Here is a 16,682-nt window from a genome sequence, read left to right on the forward strand (position 1 = left end):
CCTGCCTCCTCCTCCTCTTCCTCCAGGGCAGCAAGGCCTGGCTCAGCTCTTCCTCCTGACTCGACGGCTGTCAGTGTCCTGTGGGACAGACCAGCCCGGGACGGATGAGGCTGCTGGGCAGACCCCAGCTACAGCCATCGAACAGTGGGACCCTGGGTGCCAACTGAGGGTGCAGCTACCCCCCACACCCGTGAACAATCCTGCCTGTCCCCTGGCCAGCTTTGGCCCTTTCTCCACCCATCCTCCACCTCGTCCTCCTGGTAACATCTGTGGCAGAGGGAAAACCAGAGCAGACACATAAATCTTCTCCTCAAGACGCAGGAAGCCAGGAGATTAGATTTATGAGAGAGGAAGTCATATTCTCCTGGAACTGCAGAAGAGAACAGCTAATTACCCAGCTCCACTCACTGGGTACAATGGCTTCTCTTGGGACAAAACCTTTGCTTTTCCTGATCTCTGGAAAGGAGAGGTGCTGCTGGCAATGGAGAGGGGCGGCACTGGAGGATGAGGCATTTGCTCTCTGCGGAGGACCGGGCAGGAGCCAGGTTCACAACACGTCACTCAGCAGCAGAGCTTAATCCCACCTTGGCTCCAAGAGGACTCAACGTGTTTGTACTCGGATCAGAGCATCTGTGGACTTGAGGATGGAGGACTAAGAGCATCTCCTCAGGCAGCTAGCAACCCCAAAATCTGGTTCCTCGCTTGAGGAAGCTCCACCACAAAGCCGGCTCTTGCCCTACCCTCACGGTTCTCTTGGAGGCTCTTCCAGAGCCCGGCTGCTCGGAGGCTCACAGACCTTCTAATTTCCTGCAGGCACTTAATCACGGCCAGTTTATATCCGACTGTGCTCGTGCCAATACAGTGCTTCTGCTCGAACAGCTCTTCTCCCTTCTCGGCGTTCAGCCCTTGTGTGTTCCCAGCGAGGACACCCGTCCCTTCTCCGGCCGCACGTTGCGGCGCTCAGCTGGTCCAGCTCTGCTTGCGGCCCCAAGGCCAGCTCCCCGCGCCTCCGACGGTCCTCGCAGCCTCCCTCCGCACCCGCAGCGCTTGACCTCCTGCCTCCTGGGAGCATTCAAGGCAAGGTCTTGGGCTATGCTCAAACACCGCTGGGGCTCCACCAGAAACACTCAGGCTGGCCCGGCCGAGGGTGGCAGGCGCAGTCCCCTGCAGCCAGGGCAATGCCCCGATGCCTGGTGCTCCGCAGGACCCTGGCACCCCCAGCGAGCATCAGCCGGGGCCTCTGGCGAGTGTCACTGACACCCGGGTCCTCCCCTGCGTCAGCCAGGGCCTGGTGCAAGCGGCAGCTCGCATGAGCGAAGGGATCCGCATGGATCTCTATTTAGGTCACTGGCTGAAGTGCTCTGCAGGAAAATTAGTCACTCTCCCAGCCACAGGGCCCAGGAGAAGGCTCTCACCACCCGGCCAGTGCAGGGAGCCCCCACCACCCACCTCCCTGCAGCACCCACACCCCCGGGCGCCCTGCGGGCACCTCTCCAGGGCCGCCTGAGGCTCCCGGCCGCACTCGCTGCACACCATGGCTAATGCCCCATGGAAGGGATCCCATCAATTAGGGAAGGAGCAACAACGTCCTCCTCCCAGCACACAGAGGTCACCGACTCCCACTTGCATCGCTCCTCTCTCTTTCAACCGCAGATATGCTGGTGCTGTCAGATGGAGACTTTGCATGGTCAGGAGACACAGAGAAGTACAAAGCCTTTGCACAAAGCTCTCAGAAGCCTGCAGAAGCCAAATTATTCCTCTGTCTCCCATGGATGCTAATACAGCTGTCATGACAGTAGCGTCTCTGTTCTCACTGCTACCCGCTTGCTTCCCCTCCTCTTTGCCAGGCAGAGGAGCACTGATATCACCAGCTTAAATGAGACATGAAAAGGTAGGGTGACCTACCCAGGGGAACACGGGCAGACCGTGGCAGGCAGCCTGAATGGAGCAGGGTGAGGTCAGAAGGAGTTTGTCTCACATCCCAAGGCTTCCCTCAGCCACCTCCGTGGCAGCACAGGCGAGCGTCCCTCGCAGTCCGCAGCAGCGCTGGGCACTGTGGTTCTGCACCTTTCCTAGGGGCTAAAGCAAAGACCACTGCCGGAGGAAGAGAACAGCCTGCTTGGCTGTTTCCTTCCCAGAGAACGTGGCGTGGGCAACATCACCTTCCTCTGAGTCCCAGAGCCACCTTGCGTGGCTGCATGGACGTGGGAAAACGCAGAGATTCGGCCTGGAGAGCAGGAGAGCTCATCCAGTGCCCAGCACCGAAGCATGCAGGCTCTGCCAGTGCCTCCGACACGGGCTGTTCCCGCAGCAATTATGGGACAAGGGGAGGAGGACATATGCCCAAGACTTTCGGCCACGGGAGACACAGCTCATCACAAGACCTCCCGCAGCTCCGCGCTCTCCTGGGGAGGAACGTCTCACCTCTTGGAAACGGTGCTCAGGCAGCCGTCGGGAGCCAGCCCGCCCCAGCGAGTGGCGCAGCCGACTGGCTGGGGAGCCCTGGCAGACTGGGACTCCCTGTGCTCCTTCGCATGCCAGAAATCTTATCAGAAAGCCACAAGCTGTCCACAAAGCACGTTTCTGGAAAAAGCCAGCAAGACTTCGCCACCCAGCAGCTCACAGAGGCGACCGCACCACCCCAGCCGACCCCGTGTGTGCCAGCCCAGCCTCCTGGGGCCTTGGCCCCCGGCGCAGGCAGCACCCCCCCAGCAGCCCCGGTCCCCCCGTGGGGCAGCCCCACCATCCCGCCGACGCTCACTGGCCACAGTCCTGCAGCCAGTGCAGGAGGCCTCTGCGGCTGCAGCCTCCCAGCACAGATAGGGAGAATGTCGTTTCAGAATACAAATTCCTGCCTTTAAGTGGATTTCCAATGCCATCTAGCAGTCGGCCCCCCTTTATCTTTGTGCGCTTTAGACAACACTAGCTACCACGGGAATTTAGGAATTAGCAAGTGTCTTTCATTGCCATGTGCCTCGGTTTCCCCACCCACCGAACAGCCAGGGTGATACAGACCATCTTTGTACACACGCAAGACAGACCCTGTCCAAAAGCAGTGGGTAGGACTGAAGTGGTATCGTTACTACAGATGGGAAGAGACCCAACTAATTATTCGTGGCCTCTGGATGCTACCATACTATTAAATAATTACAATAATTATGATTCATAAAGAAGATAACCTCAGTCTAAAGGAGCTTCTGCGTTCAAATCCACTCCGTTCCCCCAAGCGCACTGTCAGGACCGGACACCCCCGGCAGAGAGGAGACACGCCGGGAAGGGACGGCGGGTGCCAGCCTCAGCCCGGCTCTGCCCGGGACTCGCTTCCCTGCGGCTCTCCGGCCCCTCTCCTCGGGCAGCACAGCCGGGGGGCCTCTGCCGCCGTGGCTGTCCCAGGGGGCTCGTTCCCGTGCCCCCGGGAGGTGCCGAGTGCGGAGACCCCGGGGCGCTGCAGCCTGGCAAGGAGACCTCTGCGCCTCCGGGAGCGGTGGGCAGCCCGGCTGGCACCCGCCGGCGCAGCCCGGGACCCGGCGACCGCTCGTACGTGTCCCCCCGTGCTCCGAAGGCAGAAAGGCCCCGCGGAGACGCTTCTCCAGCCCCCCCCGCGCCGCTGCGAGGAGCCGCAGCTCGACCCGGGTTTGTGCGCGCTCCCGCGGGGCGTGGAGGGACCGGGCAGCCCCGAACGCGGCGCCCCCCGTGCCCCGGGCAGCAGCCGAGCCTGCCGCGGGCTCCGCTCCGGCCTCGGCGGCTGCCACAGCCCCGCCGGCGGACGCCGAGGCCTCGAACGAGCGCGGCGCTGGGAGCTGCCGGGAGCAACGTGGGCTGAATCCCTCCGGCGGGAGCAGCCGTGCCCTGGGCGGCATCAGCGCGGCGGGCGGCGCAGAGAGGGACAGCCCGGGGCCCGGGCGGTGCGCGGCTCAGCCCAGCGCAGCCCGCAGGCGAGTCTCCCAACGAGGGGGAGCGGGGCCGAGCCGAGCCGGGCTGAGCTGGGCTGAGCCGGGCGGGCTGCTCCCGAGCGCGGCTTCGTCCCCGCATTCCCAGCATGGAGCTGCCGGGCAGGCGGAGCTGCCGCGGGCCAGGGCGCACAGCGGGGCAGGCGGAGCGGGCGGCGGGGCTGCGGCATGGGGGCCCGACTCTCGGGGGTCTTTGGCCCCGCTAAGGCAGCAGCTCCCCACACAGATTGATCTCTCCCGGCTGCACGCCGCGCCACCGCCTCCAGCATGGCTGTGCCCCCCCGAGACCCCTGCCGTGGCAGCCAGCCGCTCGCCCGGTGCACGGTGCCACCGGCCACCTCCGTGCGGGGCGCCCGGCGTAGGGTGCTCGGTGCGGGGCGCCACCGGCCCCGCGCCTCCCGCACTTGCCCGGGCGGCTCCTACTCGGCGACGGGGCAGAGGAGGGGAGGACCCGGCGAGCGCTGCGACCCCCGGTGCCGCGGAGGAAGGGGCACCGCTGACCCCCCTGCCTGCCCGCCCGCCCAGCCCCGCTCCTCGCCCCGGCCCCACCGGCCGCCGCGCATCCCTCGGGCCGCCGCTCCCGGCTCCCAGCCGCGGGTGCCCGTACCGCCCCGGCGCCCCGGGGTCCCCGCACCGCCGCCGAGTCCCGGTTTCGGGGCTCCCCGGACCGCTCCGCGGTTCCCGGCCCCTGGGCCCCCCGCCCCCCCGTCGCGGCTCTCCCCCTGCCCCGGCCGCGGGGCTGCCGCGCCGCCCCGGGGTCCCGCTCCCGGTGCCGGCCGCCGCCGCCGCGGCGCTCCCGGTGCCGCGAGCCGGCGCCGCAGGGCCGATGCCCGCAGAGCCCGGCCCGGCCGCCGCCCCGCCCCGCTCCGCCGGTTGGGGTTCCGCTCCCCGGCCCGCCCGGTACCTGGTGCTCGGCGGCGGCGCGGGTCGGGCAGCGGCGGGCGCGGGGCACGGCGGGGCGGAGCCGCGCGGGCTCGCCGGTACCGGGGCGGAGCCGGTGGGGGCGGGACGGGGCGGAGCCGGCGGGGGCGGGGCGGGGCGGAGCCGGTGTCGGCGCCGGAGCGGTGGGCGGGCACTGGCGGCGGTGCCGGCGGGACGCGGGGTCCGGGGTGCCCGGGCGGAGCCCCGCCGTGCCGAGACCCGGTACCCCGAGTGTCCCGGCCGCGCTGGGGCCATGCGGGGTCGGTGCGGTGGCTGCGGGAGGTGCTGGGCGGGGGAGCTGCGGCTCGGCCGGGGGCTGGCTGGGACAGTTCGTGTCTGGGACCGCCCAGCGGGTTTGGGGACCGCATGCTGTGCCGGGCTGCCCCCGGCCCCTTCCCCGTGCTGACGCCGTCCACGGCGCAAACCGCATCCGTATGTGGAGCAGCGCCTGGCTGTGCGGCTCCCGGTAATGTAATTTAAATGTAAATACAGTTTCCTTTGAAGAAGGTGTAGCAGGCGGTGCAGGGAGTTCACCTGAATCTAATTCCAGCAGCGCCGGAACAGCTGTTTCCAGGTGACTGAACTAATCCCATCAAATCCCCAGAACAGGCTGGCTCGCTGCAAAAGTTTCCTCCCGTCGCCTCCCTGCCTTGCCCCAGGTTCCCCACGGGCCTGTGCTGGCCACGCAGCAATTCTCTCTGCGGTGCTGGTGGATGACGTGCACCCCCGGCTGGCACAGGAGAAATGGCCCCCCAGAACCTGGGCGAAGGCTCAGGCTGCTCCCGCTCTGCCCTGGTGAGCAGCCAGGGCTCTGTCGGTGGGGGAGGCAACCCTGGCTCCCACGATGGGGTCTCCCCGGAGACCAGGGCTCCGTGGCATCACACGCATGGACGCTGAGAGAACACAGGTAGATTTGTGGCCATCTCCCACTCTGCCAGCACAACCCCTGAGCTGAGTCCTGGGAGCAGGCCATGCTGCACGGCGAGGAGGGTCTCGCCTCCAGCTTTGCGGGCAAGTTGTGCTCACTCGGACTCATGCAGGCAGCCGCAGGCGGCCCGTGCCCTGGGTGTCTGTGGCATCTCTGCAACGTGGCTGCATGGCCTCCCTGTGTGCAGGTGCTGCTGGTCCTGCTGTGTGCCAGCGTTGGGTTTGATTCATTTGCTTCTCATAAGGTAATTCCCTGCAAACCTGCCTGCACCTCAGACAGCAGCCAAGGCTGGCTGTGGGGCACGGTGCTTCCCCGCAGCAATCCCCCACCGTGTGCTGCAGCCCTTCCCAAGGAGCTCCCCGGACCCACAAGGGCCAGCTGGGCAAACCTGGGGCACTTGATCACAGGCAGCAGCCAAGTGGCTCTGGGCTGTCCCCTTTGCTCTCTGAAACACCCCTGGAGACCCCCACAGCTCTGTCGGTGACACTGGGGCACAGCAGGGCCTTTGTTTCTCCTCAGCATGCCAGACAACACTCTTACCCCCAGAAACGGCTGCCTTTTCCCACAGTTCTGTCCCAAGAGCAAGTCTATTGCAGACTCATCTATGCTAGAAGTGTTGTCAAGAAATTGTTGCACTAATTAGCTAAATGGAAGATGAAACGCTGTGGTGAGCAGCAGGTGGGTGTTGCACCCTGCCACCTGTGCCTTCATTTCACGAGCAATGCAGCTGAGCACAATCTGGAGCTCAGGCACAGCAGAGACCGGCATCCCGGTCAGCCTGTGCCATCACTGCACTGCTCGTCTTGCAGCAAAGCTGTGGGCTCCCGGGAGTGGAGCTAACAGCTCCGTTTGGGACCCTTTGCTAGAGGCGGTCTAGACACATCAGCCTCCAGAAAGAAGCTCCTTGCCATTTTCAAAACACACTCACATTGAGATGTTGCCTTAAATTACCTTAAGAATTACGGATGTGTGCTACAGTAAATATGCTGTAGGGTTATGTCTGTGCTCTCCCCAGCCTCACAGCAGGTGTCAGAGGTGTCCCACCCCCAGAGCAGGATGTGTGGGACCGGGAGAGCAGGGGCTGGCTGTGGGAGCTGGGGCTGAGTGGGGCAGGAAGAACCTGGAGATCCAGGGAGGGGGGTACCAGGGAGGGTGAAGGGCCCCCGGAGCAGCTGGGGCTCTAGGGTATGGACCGGCTGGAGGAACGTGGAAGAGCGCGTGGGGACCCCCTGAGCCCAGCACACCCCATGGTGCCAGCCATGGGGGCCCCTGTTGGCCCCAGGGCACCCCATGGTGCTGGCCACGGGGCCTCGGCAGTGCCTGACCGGCCCCTCTCCCCCAGAGTCACTACGTGGCCTGCATGACCGCCATCCTGAGCCAGATGGACACGGACCACTACAGCTCCTACATCAAGGCGTTCCCCTCCCGGCCAGAGCTGATGGTGAGTGCTGCCCTGCGCAGCAAGACCCGGGTCCCCCGTCACTGGCACTGGCACAAACACCTCCCTGCCTCTCCACCCCATACCTTGGCTGGGGCACCCCACTGGTCCCAGTGCCCTGCCTGCACATGGGCACCCAGCACTGGTGCTGCCTGCCCTACACCCCGGCACAGCCCTCATCCCTGCTCCGCGGCAGTGAAGCTCTCGCTGTTGGGTGGCGAGGGTCGCTCCCAGCCCCGGTGTTCAGCACGGCATCACCCCGGTCAGGCATCATGGCTGAGCCCAGCTCCTGACGTCTCCTTCTCCCCATCAGGACTTCCTCATGGAGACCTTCATCCTCTTCAAGGACCTGATTGGCAAGACAGTGTACCCCTCCGACTGGATGGTGATGAACATGGTGCAGAACCGGTGAGGACCCTGGGCTGGGAGGGACCTGCAGGCGGACGTGGGGGCTGGACGTGAGAACTCAGGGTGCCATGCTGGGGTCTGGGCAGAGGGCACACTGGCACTGCAGCACGGCCGTGCTGGGCAGCCTAAGGCTAGCTCAGCCCCCCTCCAAATCCAAACCCCCCTTAGACAGCCCTGGGCCCACACTCAGGCTGGCTCAGGGAAGCTCCAGACACTTCCTTCTCTGTCCTGGGACAGTCCAGCCCCATCTGGGAGCCGGGGGCAGAGCTGCTCTTTGCAGCCCTGTCCGTGTGCTTTGGGGGCTCCCAGGGGGCAGCAGGGCACCCCATCCCTCCCACGTCGGGTGTCTGCGCATGATGGGGATGCCGGGCGTGCAGGACTCGTGCACTTGGGCGGCGCTCGGCCGTGCTGCTGTGGGCAGAAAGGCTGCCCCTGCTCAGCGCCCCACCGCCCGCCCCAGGGAGTTCCTGCGTGCCATCAACCACTTTGCCGCCACCTTGACGGAGATGTTCCTGAGCAACAGCAGCTTCGAGCTGCAGGTGAGTGGGCGCTGCTCTGCCCAGGGCTGCCTTTGCCCCACGAGGGCCGGCAAGGGGACCCAGCCTGGCCCCCGGTGCTGCCTGCTCCCGCAGTGCCCTGTGCCACCCAGCCTGGCGTTCATCCCCGTGCATTCACTGCAGCTTTGGAACAACTATTTCCACCTGGCCGTGGCTTTCCTCACCCAGGATTCCCTGCAGCTGGAGAACTTCTCCCAGGCCAAGCGCAACAGCATCCTGGACAAGTGAGTCACCCTCGCCTTGCTGGCCCTCCCGGCCAGGCTGCCTGCCGGCATCGCCTCGGGGCTGAGCTCTGCAGCTCTGCTTCAGGCTCCTGTCTGCCTGCTGCCACACCGTGGGGTCAGGGGCTTTGTGATGAGCTGGTCAAGCTGTGCTCAGGCTCCTGGCCTGGGTGCTGCCCCCAGGCTGCAGAGTGATGCCAGCATCTGTCCTGGCAGGTACGGGGACATGAGAGGCACGATCGGAGCTGCCATTCGGGACATGTGGTACAACCTAGGTGAGCTGCAGTGTGGCCAGCAATGAGGAGGCTTGACAAGTCTCTGCAGGCTAACGTTCATCAGCACTGCCCCCCAAAATGTGTGCTGGGGAGCGGGGTGTTGCCAGTATGGGCATGGGAGCCTGCAGGCAGGCGAATTTGCAGGTGGGCAAACCTGTGGGAAGTGGGAACCTGTAACATGTGCAGTCTGTGGGATGCTGCGGGATGTGCAAGTCTGCAGGACATGTGAGTCTGAGGGATGTACACGCCTGCAGGCGTGCAAGGATGCAGGTGTGCGAGCCCACGGGACTGTGGCCGGTCATGAGCTCACCCTCCCTGCCGGCAGCCTCCCCCCTCCGGGCTGGCGCCCACCTGCAGCCCTGCCTTCCTGTTCCCCAGTCCTGCGGGCTCCTGCACAGCGCAGGTCGTGCTGCCGGTAGCATCCCGGGGCCCGGCAGGTGGGGAGGACGCAGCACCTCGGGGCTCTGCCCCACGCCCCGGCAGGGAGCAGCAGGGAGCGTGTGGGGCAGCCTGCAGCGCAGCGGCGGAGCAGCGACGGGTGCCCGCAGGCTCCAGTGTGGGTTGTTCACCTGTGCCGGGGCCTCCAGGACACCAGCACAGCCCCAGATCATGGCACCACAGCCGAGTGTCGGCCGAGCTGTCCTGGCCGTATGGCATTACCTGCCAGCCAGCACGGCTGCCCTGGAGGGTCGCCAGCTCTGCTGCGGCCGCCTGCCCCAGGCGTGCAACCCTCCTGGCGCTGCTCCCCCTCCTCTTCCACGCGTTGCTGCCCGTCTGCAGCCGCAGGACCCCAGGCCAGGGCTGGCCCAGGAAGCAGGCTGCAAGAGCCCAGGCCCCCCAGCCTGCCCTGCCCTGCCCTCCCCAGGCCGTCGAAAGATCGAGTTCATCCCAGGCATGGTGGGCCCCATCCTGGAGATGACACTTGTGCCGGAGTTGGAGCTGCGCAAGTCCACCATCCCCATCTTCTTTGACATGATGCTCTGCGAGTACCGGCTGACCGAGGGCTTCAGCCGGGTGAGTGGCCGGGGCTGTGGCTGGGCTGCAGCAGGAGGCCGGTGTGGCCGGATCCTGCTCCTCACCCAGCTGGACCATCCTTTTCGGGGTGGGTGGAGGTGATGCTCAGTTTCCCCTCTCTCATCCTGGAATGTGGGGCTCTGGGAGGGAGGGACGAGGAACAGGGGACAAAAGTCCCCGAGCCATCCTGCTGTGGCACAGGGGCTCTGCAGCTCGGAAGCTGACCATGGCAGTGCCCCTGGCCCAGGGGGACAAGGTCCCCCAAGTTTGGGAAGTGCAGAGCCCGGAGGGACCCAGTGTGGAAGCAAGGGGTACCGCGGTGTACCAGCAATCAGATATCTGCTCCAGACCCCCCCATCCCATACTGTGCACGTGCAGGACCCCCCAGGCTTTTGGGTCCATCGGCTGTAGCAAGAGCACAAATCCCATGGACCTGAAGGCTGAGCATCAGCTGGGAGTTGGGGGACCCCAGGCTGGCACAGCCCTGCCACCCCTGACAGGGAAGGCTGTGGCTTTAGGGGGCACAGGGCACCTCCCAGAGACCCCCAGGGTCAGCTGGGCCTGGGCTGCTGGGGGACAGTGATGAGGCCAATGCAGGAGCAGAACAGGGACCCACAGAGCAGGATGGGGCCCCGTCTGTGCTGGGGCAGTGTGAGGACCCATCCGCACCCCGGAGCATATGGCCTGGGAGGGGGACAGGGACCTGGACCTGTCTGTGCCAGTCAGTCTTGGGGGATGGGGCTGCAGCAGCTGGGCCTGGGGGGCTGTCTGGGGGCCCGAGCCGGCTCCAGCTCCGCAGCCCCTCCTGTCCCAGCGCTGCGGCTCTGTGTCCCGCGGCAGCCCGGGGCCAAGCTCGGCGTTGCCCTCGGCTCCTCAGACACGCTCACGCACATCTCCGCAGTTCGAGGACGAGATCCTGCGCAAGCTGGACAGCGAGGTGGAGGGCGGCCGGGGAGATGAGCAGTACAAGCAGCTTTTTGAGAGCATGTGAGTGTGCAGTGACATCCCTGCAACCTTCTCTGCAGGGCATGACACTTTGCTGTCTACCATCCTCCTGCCCCGGCTGAATCTCGGCCATCCCGCTCCTCCTCATGCTGTGCTCTGACCCAGAGTGCACTTCTCAGGGGAGTGGGACCTGAGGGGAGGAAGGCTGCTGCCCCGGCCAGCCTGCCCCTGCCTGCCCCCGGCAGTGCCCCTGCCCCAGGGGATGCCCCTGCCCTGCCCAGGCTCCGCTCCTGCCCCGCAGTATCTATCACAGATCCTGTGCAGGGTGGCTGGAGCCGTTGGGTCTCTCCCCCACCCCTGATGTGCCTGGGGGGCAGCATGGGGCTTGCTCTGTCCCGCTGCAGACCAGGTGTTGCTTTTTGCCCCACGCTGGGCTGCCCCCCCCACCTCCAGCTCTGTGCACCTTGGGGGAGCTGAGCTGCAGCAGTGGTGGGAGCACCGAGGAGCTGAGCATGCTGTGAGACCCGTGGCCTCCTCTCCTCCCCAGCCTGCTCAGCTGCTGCCGGAGACACCCTGAGCTGGCCAAGCCCGGGGAGGACTTCGTCGCGCTGGTGACGGGGCTCCTGGAGCGGCTCCTCGACTATCGGGCTGTTATGAACGACGAGAACAAAACCTACAGCATGAGCTGCACCGTCAACCTCCTGGTGGGCACCTGCCCCATGGCCCCAGCTCCCCCAGAGCTCAGCCCCTGTCCCCCCAGTTCCCCCCAGGGGCTGGCACAGCAGAGGGGGGGGTGCATATGGTGCCGGACCCAGTGTCCCCTGGGAGGTGCTTGCCGAGAGACACCGTGCAGCTCCCCGCTGCTGAGGGCCGCCCAGTCCCCGCACAGGGACAGTCCCAGCAGCACCATCGCCCAGAGCAGGGCGCGGGAGAGTGGGGGGCTGCAGCACGTGACCCCTCCTGGGCTCACTCAAAACACCCTCGTCTGCTCTTCCCCAGAACTTCTACAAGGAAATTGACCGCCAGGCCATGTACATCAGGTGAGCACAGCCCCGGGGAGATGGCACTGCCCTGAGGTGAGGGGTCCCAGGGCCCCGGGCTGCCCCAGCCCCCCGCCCTGGCCCCAGGCATGTGGGACGGGGATGGCAGAGCCGCCAGAGGGGCAGGGGCCTGGGGTCTCAGCCCCAGTCCAGCTGCCAGTGGGGTGCAGCCCTGTGGGGAAGCACAGGGCAGACCCCAGCCGCACCGGCCGTCGTGCCCCGCACATGGTACCCTCTCTCCCAGATACCTGTACAAGCTGAAGGACCTGCACGTCAGCTACGAGAACTACACGGAGGGAGCCTACACCCTGCTGCTGCACGCCCGGCTGCTCAAGGTGGGGCGCAGGGGGCACAGAGGCTGCGGGGCCGCCCAGCCGGGGGCTGAGGGCTCGGTGTGACGGGCTCCCGCTGCCTCTGCGCAGTGGTCGGACGAGGCAAACACAGCCCCCATGCAGGGCTTGCACAGCCCCAGCCTGCACACCCAGCGCCAGCTGAAGGAGGCTCTCTACAACCAGATCATCGACTACTTCGACCAGGGCAAGGTGAGCGCAGCCGCATGCCCCCAGCAGCCCCCCTTGCCCTGCTCTGTCCCAGGGCAAGCCAGGCTCCCCGGCCACTGCTGCATCCTGCTCTAAGCCCCCAGCCTCAGCACAGCCCACCCCACCACTGTGGTGGGGCTGGAGCTGCTCCACGGTGAGCACAGGCTGGATGCTCCACCCGGTGCTGCGGCTGTCCTTCGTCCCATCCCATCCCAGCCTCAGTCCCCAGCCCTGGCACTGCCTAGGGGCCAGTAGCTGGGGCACCCCAGGAGATGGGCTCACCTGAGCAGGGGGCTCAGGTGCTGGAGATAGCGGGAAGCTGAGTCCTGCTGCAGCCCGCCGTGCCCAGCCAGACCACCAGCCTGCATGGGGAGAGCCCTCTTCCCTCACTCAGCAGTGGCGGTGTGGGTGCCCCCACAGATGGGGCTGGTCTCTTCTGAAAGCCCCCAGTGCTCCCCCCGCCCCAGCCCACGCCGCACCACGGGGTCCCCACCCTGGCCCTGTCTTCTGCAGATGTGGGAGGAGGCCATCCACATCTGCAAGGAGCTGGCAGAGCAGTACGAGAGCGAAATCTTTGACTATGAAATGCTGAGTGACATCCTGGTGAGTGCTCAGAGGGGCTGGGGGGTGGCTGCCAGCAGAGTGACCTGGGGCGCCGTGGGGAGGGACGAGGGTCTGCAGGGCTCCTGTCCCATGGCAAGGCCCTGGTGCGTCCCCACTCCTGCCCCTCTCCCCCTGCAGCAGCGGGAAGCCAAGTTCTACGAGAAGATCCTGAAGGTGCTGCGGCCCAGCCCGGACTACTTCGCTGTGGGCTACTACGGGCAAGGATTCCCCACCTTCCTCCGGGTGAGCGGCTCCCGGCTGCCCCGAGCCGTGCTAGCAGCTGGCATGCTGCACCTGCCTGGGCCAGCCCCAGCCAAGCCTTGTGGCCATCTCGGGGTGACGCCCTGTGAGCCAAGACCCGGTGGTGTCCATGTCCCAAGGGATGGGGCCCCTCGCCTGGGTGGTGGGGACGACCATGTCCCCAGCGCGGGTCTCCACTATGTCGTGCCTGGGCTGCAGGGGCAGATGGGCATTGTACCGTGCAGTGGGGCAGAGGGGTCTGTGCTATTTGTGAACAGATTCCGGTACCTCCGGGGTCACTGTGGGACCCCCGCTGACCGTCTCCCTCCCAACCTTCTCCCCGTCCCTGCAGCGCAGTGCTGTAGGCAGGGCCTTGCTCAGCACCTCTCCCTTTTCCCCTGCTGGCAAACACACTCCTGGGCTCCCCAGCTCCGCTCTGCAGCGTGCTGGGACGGGCTGCCATCTTCCTCCCCTGCAGAACAAAGTCTTCATTTACCGGGGCAAGGAGTACGAGCGCCGGGAGGATTTTGAGATGCGACTGCTGAGCCCCTTCCCCAATGCTGAGAAGCTGAAGAGCACATCTCCACCTGGCCAGGACATCACCGACTCCCCGGGCCAGTGTATCCTCCGAGTGCAGGGAGAGGGCTGGCAGGGCAGCTCGTTCCCTGGGCCATCGCCCCCTGCGTGTGTCCTGCAGCACCCCCCCCCATGTACTGCTGGGGCCTCTCTCCCCCACAGCCCCCATCCCCCACTGTGTGTGCCCGTGGCTCCTTCACTCCCACAGATATCCAGTGTTTCACCGTGCAGCCGGTGGAAGAAGCCAAGGTCCGGTTCAAGGACCGGAGCATCCCGGAGCAGATCACCAAGTGAGTGCCCGGCACGGACGGGGCGCACCCGCTCTACTCTGCGTGGGAGGGGGCGCGACAGGGGCATCTCTCCACGCTCTGCCCCTTCCCTCCCCGGCAGTTTCTATAAAGCCAACCACATCCAGAAGTTCAGCTACTCGCGGCCCTTCAAGAAAGGCCCAAAGGATCCAGACAATGAATTTGCAGTGAGTGCTGGTGGGGGCTGCCGGCACCCCCGGCTGCGAGGGATGGGGAGAGCTGGGGAGGCCCTGTGAGGAGCCAGGCTTCCAGAAAAAGGGGGATGCAGGAGAGAAGGGGGTCCCCCCGTCCTGGGGAAGGTGGTGGTCCCATGCCCATGGGAAGGGGAGGTGGGAGCCAGGGGTGCCCCAGGGTGATGGGGAGCAGGGCGGCAGGATGACTGCTGCCCTCCCCGCAGAACATGTGGATCAAGCGGACGACCTTCGTAACAGCCTACCCGCTGCCTGGCATCCTGCGCTGGTTCGTGGTGACCTCCACCACCACGGTGAGCAGGGGGGAGTGGGGGGAGCGGGGCCCTCCCAGGGCGTCCCTTCCCTGAGCAGCATCACAAACCCCAGATCCAGGTGGGTGCGCTGCCCCCAGCCCCTTCCAGCCTCCCAAGCTCGAGCAGCTCCACCAGGGTGCGGGCAGCGTGTCCTGCCTCGTGCCCCGGCCAAGCCCCTGCCCCTGTCCCTGCCCCTGAACCCTGTCAGGCTCTGCTCTCGGTGCAGACCCGATCCAGCCCACCCAGCACTCAAGGCCCCAAACCCTGCCACCCCCAGCTCGTCCCCATGCCCTTTTGGCCCCTCAGCGTGCGTGGCCCGGGGCAGCACGGACCCAGCTCCCACGTACACCCTCTGCCTGCAGAGCAGGGTGCGAGCACAGCCCCCTTCCCTCTGTGAGCACAGAGTCCAGCTACCAACCCTGCCAAAAAGCGGGGGACAGCCCCCCTTTGGCATCACCTTGGCCCCCGTGGCCCAGCTCCAGGGATGATCTGAGGCCAGTGCCACATGGAAACACTGTCCCAGACCGTGTCCCCAGGCCACAGGGAAGGGCTCCTCTGCTGACACTGGGCACAGAGAGCCGCCAGCACTCAGGGCACCAACAGCCTCCATCGGCTGGTGCCGGTAGCATCAAGCTGGTGACAGGGACTGGTTTGTGTGGCTCACCCACCGGGACACACATCTCTGTGGGAAGCAGGAGACCACGTGTGGGGAGCAGCAAGGCACTGGAGGAGTTTCCGTGGGCTGCTGCTGACAGCAGCTGCACACATGGCCTCCACGCTGCTGTCAGGGAGGTGCTGGGCCCATGTCCGGGGTGTTTTGGACGCTGCAGCGATGGAGACACTTGAAATGCCCTCACTGGGCTGTTAGGGGACAGCCGCACTGCAGAGCCAGGGACTGAATAGCTGCACAAGTGCTGCCGCACACGCGTGTGTCTGCTGCGGTGCTCGGCCTGTGCACGCTCCTGTGGCACAGCTGCCCCTGCCCTGGTGACAACGACGACGTTTGCCCGGGTTTCCCTTCAGCTCACCGCTGCCACACGCCCATCACCTGGCCGGCAGCCTCTTGCCTGTGGGACTAACCCTGCCCACAGCCTGGGCTCGGAGCTGGGGACCAGCACTTCCAGTGCGTCCCCCCAGGGAACCCTTGGCTCAGCTCCAGGCAGCCAGTGACAGGGCTCCAAGGGGCTTCGTGGGGTGAGATGTGCAACCCTGGGCCTCTCTCCTGTGGGGCTGGGGAGAGACCACCCCGCCAGCCCTAACCAGGACGGGCAGGTTGCTGGATCAGCTGGCTGCTGACCTTCCCTCCCTCCCTGGGCACAGGCCATCATCTCCCCCCTGGAAAATGCCATCGAGACCATGATGAAAACAAATGAGAAAATTATGAGCGAGATCAACCGGCACCAGAATGACCCCAGCCTGCCCGTCAACCCGCTCTCCATGCTGCTGAACGGCATCGTGGACCCTGCTGTCATGGGTGGCTTCGCCAAGTACGAGACGGTGAGGACACAGGGGTGCTATGCCAGGGCCAGAGTGGGCACTCTCAGGGCTGGCAGCCGCAGGCACTGGCACGGCTTCACTCCATCCCCTGCCTGCGCGGAGCCGAGCCAGCCCGTCAGCGAGACTGAGAGCAGGTCGTTGCAGGCCTTTTTCCAGGAGTCCTACCTGCAGGAGCACCCCGAGGATGAGGGGAACATCGAGAAGCTGAAGGACCTGATCGCCTGGCAGGTGCAGTCTGCGGCATCCCTCAGGTGGCCGGAGGGGACAGCCACCCTGAGGCGCCAAGTGCCCAGCCTCCCCGTCCCGGGGCAGCCTCACAAGCCCAGGCGGACCCATCCCTGTTCTCCCACAGACCCCGCTGCTGGCAGAGGGGATCCGGATCCATGGGCGAAAGGTGACGGAGGACCTGCGGCCCTTCCACGAGCGCATGGAGCAGTGCTTTGTGCAGCTGCGGGCCAAGGTGGAGAGCCAGTATGGGGTGCGGGAGATGGTGAGTGCCAGGGCGGTGAGCGTGGCGCGGGCACAGCTGGGGCTGCGTGGGCACGTGTGGCACCTGCGGGATGACACTGGACAAGCCAAAGCGGGTCTGGGGCAGCAGGGAACACCTTGATGGGGCCGTAGCTGCAGCAGCAACAGGGTGAGGCGCACTGCGTGCGGGGAACCTTGGGGTCCCTGCGTGCCCTGGGCGGGGGGACAGCGCTGCTGTGGGGTAGCTGGTACTGGCACAAAACCAGGACT

At 65.9% G+C, this 16,682-nt stretch overlaps 1 protein-coding gene across 1 annotated transcript in view; it reads left to right on the forward strand.

Moving 5' to 3' along the window:
• The window catches only part of LOC147415770 (dedicator of cytokinesis protein 2-like), a 74,810-nt gene that overhangs the window by 56,028 nt on the left and 2,100 nt on the right, over positions 1-16,682 (forward strand). Inside the window, 20 exon segments of the mRNA XM_086463692.1 lie at positions 7,142-7,240; positions 7,551-7,645; positions 8,106-8,184; positions 8,326-8,426; positions 8,640-8,698; positions 9,564-9,712; positions 10,614-10,699; positions 11,205-11,361; positions 11,657-11,697; positions 11,942-12,032; positions 12,120-12,239; positions 12,750-12,839; positions 12,978-13,082; positions 13,558-13,699; positions 13,864-13,945; positions 14,046-14,130; positions 14,361-14,447; positions 15,768-15,944; positions 16,089-16,172; positions 16,297-16,434. Of these exon segments, the coding sequence (XP_086319818.1) occupies positions 7,142-7,240; positions 7,551-7,645; positions 8,106-8,184; positions 8,326-8,426; positions 8,640-8,698; positions 9,564-9,712; positions 10,614-10,699; positions 11,205-11,361; positions 11,657-11,697; positions 11,942-12,032; positions 12,120-12,239; positions 12,750-12,839; positions 12,978-13,082; positions 13,558-13,699; positions 13,864-13,945; positions 14,046-14,130; positions 14,361-14,447; positions 15,768-15,944; positions 16,089-16,172; positions 16,297-16,434 (2,067 nt within the window).

Source organism: Leptosomus discolor, chromosome 4 (genome assembly GCF_034619465.1).
Source record: "Leptosomus discolor isolate bLepDis1 chromosome 4, bLepDis1.hap2, whole genome shotgun sequence".
NCBI classification, from domain to species: domain Eukaryota; kingdom Metazoa; phylum Chordata; class Aves; order Leptosomiformes; family Leptosomidae; genus Leptosomus; species Leptosomus discolor.